The 5917-nt window shown below is 45.1% G+C and overlaps 1 protein-coding gene across 1 annotated transcript; it reads left to right on the top strand.

Annotated features, from left to right (window-relative positions):
- Window positions 1-1270: 1270 nt before the first annotated feature.
- On the top strand, window positions 1271-2788 carry LOC146719878 (uncharacterized). The gene has a single exon (XM_085489424.1). The coding sequence runs from the start codon at window positions 1607-1609 to the stop codon at window positions 2633-2635; it is 1029 nt and encodes a 342-aa protein (XP_085345550.1). The 5' UTR covers window positions 1271-1606; the 3' UTR covers window positions 2636-2788.
- Window positions 2789-5917: the final 3129 nt, after the last annotated feature.

Genomic DNA, 5917 nt, shown 5'->3' with positions numbered 1-5917 from the left:
AGCTTCCGCAGTGACGATGGAAAAGAGGAAAAATGCGTCGGAGATTTTTCTAGAATGTTCTCTTCCACGTGGTAGAAGCGTCTCTGAATTTGCTAACACGCGCGATTCCTTAGGTTAACGTGAATTTCACTTACCTTTAGTAGCACTTTCTTGATCGTGTCGGCTCGTACTTGGAGGTAGTGCGTGCGGCGAGGGTCGTTCACTGGGATGTTTGGCGGCGGCAGGCGTCGTGGTTGGAACGTTATTGGTATGCACTTCCACTGTAGGAGTTCGTCGTTGTTATTATTTTTAATGTTGAAAATGTTCTCGTATTCAGGATCGGCCTGATATTCCACTCCGAGGAATTGAGAATATTCTTCGGTCGCTGATTCGCGATAAAGTCGGTTTAGTTTTCGTAATTGATTCTTCCTTCCTGCGCGTCGCGTCTTAGGCATATTGAATTTGATGCATCCTCTGAATGATTACTCAAATAAGGAGGGTTGATATGCGGCGGACCTCACTATCAATTCCTTATTTTGGCAAATGCTGAGAATGTTAATTCTGACTGTGATGAGCGGTGGTCCGCTCCAAACACAGTTTGAATTATTCTGAATTCAAACGCCGTATGACAAATTTAAAACGCTATCGTATTTTATCACGGGAGTGGAAGTTTTGAAGAATACTGAACACTAGTTCTCACACATGAATACACTGATTTATTCGTATAGTAGTACAAAATTCGAGACTAAAACTTAGAATTAGAATTTAGATTTAGACTTAGAATTTAGAGTTAGAATATTATACTTAGAGTTAGAATTTTAGAATTAGAGTTAGGATTTAGAATTTGGACTTAGAGTTAGAATTTAGGAGTGCGACTATACTGTTCGGTGTCGCGCAGAGAACTGCCGAAATTCGGGACTGCTCTGAGGTCCTTCGTTTCGGCGGCTCGGGCCTGCGGCGGCCTGGAGAGGGGGAACTCTCCGGAGTAGGGGCTCTCACCGTGGTGGGAGATCCTTAGGCGCTACGAAGCGCCACGCTTAGTTTCTAGGCGGAGTTAAGCGTCATGGCCGGCTTTGGCGCGCTTTTCAAATAGCGTTTAAGGAACTTGGAGTAAACGAAAAAATTTATACGGCCGGACGTGACACCTCCCCCCTTAAAATAAAAATGTTGGAATTTAATGTTCCAACATTTTGGACTTAGTTTTCTATGCGCTACGATTAGGTTCTTAACTTAACATTGGTTATGTAAAGACGGCGCCTCCACCTTCTGGACAATCCTGCCAATTGACAACTGTCACTTTGGACGATACGATGTTCTCTACGAAGGAATAGCATATCGATTGTCGCCCAGCACTCCCCAAGAGGAAGCGCCAACGATTTATACAGTCACGGCGCGTGACACAACCTTCGCATTAGCAAGGACAACCGAGACCAACGTATGCGGATACAACCTTTGGCGAACGGAACATCCCAAGCTGTGTATCCTCGAAACGAGGCCCGAACGGACATTCAAAAGCCGTTCCAAGGTCAGAATCGACAACCTCGACATCTTCACATATGTGAATTCAAAATTTATATACGTCGAGAAACACCTGAAAACCCAGCTGACCCAACTATACAAGGATATTATGGAGCAAAAATGTGCACTGGAAAGGCAGATCCTCCTCAACGCACTTTCTCTAGCAAGCATAGCACCTGACGAAATGGCGCATCGAATAATGAAGTCTCCAGGTTATACCGCCATAACTGCAGGTGAAGTTATACACCTTATCAAATGTATACCTGTCAAATGCCGCCTACGACCTACCGAGGAGTGCTACAACGAACTCCCCGTCACTCATCAAAATAAGTCACTCTTCCTCTCACCAAGATCGAAGATACTTACTAAAGCCGGAACATCGAGGGATTGCAATGAACTATTACCAACTCTATACCAAATACACAACACCTGGTATAGACTAACACCGAAACCCGTGGAATCGGTGGCACCGCCTACTATCAGGCCTCTAACCAAACCCTCATGGAAGTACGTAAGCCCGGATTCACTCGCTTCCAGTGGTATCTATACGAACGAAGATCTTGATCGTCTTCGCGACCATATCATGTTCCCCGTGGAAAAACCCTCCATGCTCCACACAATCGCCAGGGGAGCAATGGGACAGGAAATTCCTACAGGCAGTTTCTCCTTGCTGAATTTATTAGACGAGAAATCTCTCGACCGAATAGCGGAAAATACCGGAGCCAGGCTATGGAAGGGATTTATAAGCTTCGGATCCGCCAGCGCCGGAGTACTTGGCATCTTCGTTACCGTACGGTTGATAAAATTAATAATCGACACCCTGATCCATGGGTACGCACTCCACTCGGTGTACGGATGGAGTCTACATCTACTCGGAGCCATTTGGACCTCAGTGACCAACGTCCTCCTACACCTTGGTAGATCAGCGGACGGAGAACAGGACAACGGACGAGAACTGCTACACCTGAAACCCCCTCCAACGAACGAAGAAGAAACACCCTTAACCCTGCCCACACAACAAACCCCTTCGATTAACGAATCAGACAGTGGCAAAGTGTGTGCAAAAACTCACCCTACGAGTGTTCCCCCAATGAAAGATTACGGCGAACTAAATAAATATTTACATAACCAATGTTAAGTTAAGAACCTAATCGTAGCGCATAGAAAACTAAGTCCAAAATGTTGGAACATTAAATTCCAACATTTTTATTTTAAGGGGGGAGGTGTCACGTCCGGCCGTATAAATTTTTTCGTTTACTCCAAGTTCCTTAAACGCTATTTGAAAAGCGCGCCAAAGCCGGCCATGACGCTTAACTCCGCCTAGAAACTAAGCGTGGCGCTTCGTAGCGCCTAAGGATCTCCCACCACGGTGAGAGCCCCTACTCCGGAGAGTTCCCCCTCTCCAGGCCGCCGCAGGCCCGAGCCGCCGAAACGAAGGACCTCAGAGCAGTCCCGAATTTCGGCAGTTCTCTGCGCGACACCGAACAGTATAGTCGCACTCCTAAATTCTAACTCTAAGTCCAAATTCTAAATCCTAACTCTAATTCTAAAATTCTAACTCTAAGTATAATATTCTAACTCTAAATTCTAAGTCTAAATCTAAATTCTAATTCTAAGTTTTAGTCTCGAATTTTGTACTACTATACGAATAAATCAGTGTATTCATGTGTGAGAACTAGTGTTCAGTATTCTTCAAAACTTCCACTCCCGTGATAAAATACGATAGCGTTTTAAATTTGTCATACGGCGTTTGAATTCAGAATAATTCAAACTGTGTTTGGAGCGGACCACCGCTCATCACAGTCAGAATTAACATTCTCAGCATTTGCCAAAATAAGGAATTGATAGTGAGGTCCGCCGCATATCAACCCTCCTTATTTGAGTAATCATTCAGAGGATGCATCAAATTCAATATGCCTAAGACGCGACGCGCAGGAAGGAAGAATCAATTACGAAAACTAAACCGACTTTATCGCGAATCAGCGACCGAAGAATATTCTCAATTCCTCGGAGTGGAATATCAGGCCGATCCTGAATACGAGAACATTTTCAACATTAAAAATAATAACAACGACGAACTCCTACAGTGGAAGTGCATACCAATAACGTTCCAACCACGACGCCTGCCGCCGCCAAACATCCCAGTGAACGACCCTCGCCGCACGCACTACCTCCAAGTACGAGCCGACACGATCAAGAAAGTGCTACTAAAGGTAAGTGAAATTCACGTTAACCTAAGGAATCGCGCGTGTTAGCAAATTCAGAGACGCTTCTACCACGTGGAAGAGAACATTCTAGAAAAATCTCCGACGCATTTTTCCTCTTTTCCATCGTCACTGCGGAAGCTATAAAAAAAAGGTCGGGCTATAAAACTAGGGTCGACCACCACATGCGGTGCCACTCTCGGAATTCTAACACGGAAAAACGCAAATAGTTCAATCTCTTAAAAATCTTGTGTCTCAAGAAATAACTTCGTAAATCCGTACAACAAAGTAGTCATTTAAACAATAATCAATTGAGAACACTTTCGATTTGCCAACATTACCGACGATATACCGACATACGTTCTTTTACCAACGTTATCGACAATATACCGACATACGTTCTTTTACCGACATTACCGGCTATATACCAACATACGTTCTTATACCGACATTACCAACCATATACCGACATACGTTCTTTTACCAACGGGTTATCGACGCCTTACTGGCACCTTACCAGTGTTTTACTGAACAATTACCGACGGTTTTGCCGACGACTACTAACTTCTCGATAACTGCCGGGTTCACCGAAGATCTACGAGCGAATGACGCATTATCAATTCGATTACGCAACAAACACAAATGTGCCCACTCACCCTTAGAGGTATAACTCCTCCTCCAGAAGTTAATCTCTTCGTACCGTTTGAACCCTTATTCTATTGCCAAGTTGGTGTCGGGTACATCTATTTTGAGACTAAGGCAGCTCTCTGCATTTCATGCTACTCCACCTTACCTAGAGTCTCGAAATTACTTTGGACAAGGATTCGGAAGCATACTCTAATCATAGGCGGAACACCTATCGGAATAAATTGCGGAGTCTGCAACTTCCGACTTACCCTCACGCGAATCGGTGATTTGTGCGAGCTTTGTCAGTTTACGTACGAAGATTATTTACGCAACCCCAACGACGTTTCGCATAGAGCAATCGACGAAGCTATCTTTATTACAGTAGAGTCACAGGTAGGTCCCTCGCAATAATCCGATCACCTCAGTTCCAGCGCGAATAACCTCAGATCGCGGGTATCCCCGGGGAGAATCGCATAGATTCGCGTACCCGTAATAGCGATCGTGTCTCGTGGAAAAAGCCGAGCTCTGCATTCAAATTTTCGCAGCCGCGACCCCACGAGACGTAACACGAGAGTACGCTATATCGTGTTTACGACACGCCGCGTCCAATGGGTTGACGCCTTGATCACCTCTAGCCAAACGCTTTTTCAAACGAATTCCCGGGCCGCAAAATTGATATCCGGAAATATGAAGCTCGACCGAAAGTGCGTTTATCGCACGATTTAATACACCTGAGCCTATTTTCGTTGACATCCGCCGCAATCTCTAGACAATACTGAGCAAAGCGCGAGTCCGCGCAGCTATAAATAGGCGGACGTTGGACATCAAATCGGGAGTGAGAAAAATTAAGTTCGTGCGACAACCTCTGACGATACGAGTGATGAATTACGACGACAGAATACGCTGCAGCGTGAACGAAGGTGTGCGCAAACACGGTACGATGTTACCGACAACTATACGCGCGATCGTTTGCGGCCCCTCAAACTGCGGTAAAACCAACGTGTTGATAAGCCTGCTGGAAAATCCGCACGGCGTTCGTATCGAGAACGTGTACGTGTACTCTAAATCGCTGCAACAGCCGAAATATCGCTATTTGGCAAATTTATTGACACCGATTGACGAAATCGGCTACTTTACATTCTCCAATAACAGTGACGTCATTCCACCAAGCGAGGCATGTCCAAATTCAATTTTTGTCTTTAATGATGTGGCATGCGACAAGCAAAATACGATAAGAGAGTGCTTCACAATGGGGCGCCACTCGAACATTGACTGCTTCTATCTCTGTCAGACATATGCGAGAATACCGAAACATCTTATACGCGACAACGCGAACCTGCTAATTCTGTTTAAACAGGACGCCACCAATTTGAAGCATGTGTACAACGATCACGTGAATACCGACATGTCGTATGAGGATTTCAGTAATTTATGTCGTACATGTTTGCAGCAAAAGTATGGATTTCTAGTGATAGACAAGGACAGCTCGTTTACGAACGGGCGATACAGAAAAGGATGTAACGAGTTCGCGATACCGCAGAGCCATTAGTTGTCGGCAGCACTCTCTGGAGTTTCTCACGACCGGAAGG

The sequence above is a fragment of the Nylanderia fulva genome, unplaced genomic scaffold, assembly GCF_048542155.1.
Source record: "Nylanderia fulva isolate GAGA-0341 unplaced genomic scaffold, ASM4854215v1 Scaffold83, whole genome shotgun sequence".
NCBI classification, from domain to species: domain Eukaryota; kingdom Metazoa; phylum Arthropoda; class Insecta; order Hymenoptera; family Formicidae; genus Nylanderia; species Nylanderia fulva.
Note: the sequence above shows the minus strand (reverse complement) of the source record. Positions and strands in the feature narration are given on the sequence as shown.

What these genes read in the sequence shown, in the direction of transcription:
- LOC146719878 (XM_085489424.1), top strand. Translation starts at nt 1,607, where the DNA reads ATGGAGCAAAAATGTGCACTGGAAAGGCAGATCCTCCTCAACGCACTT.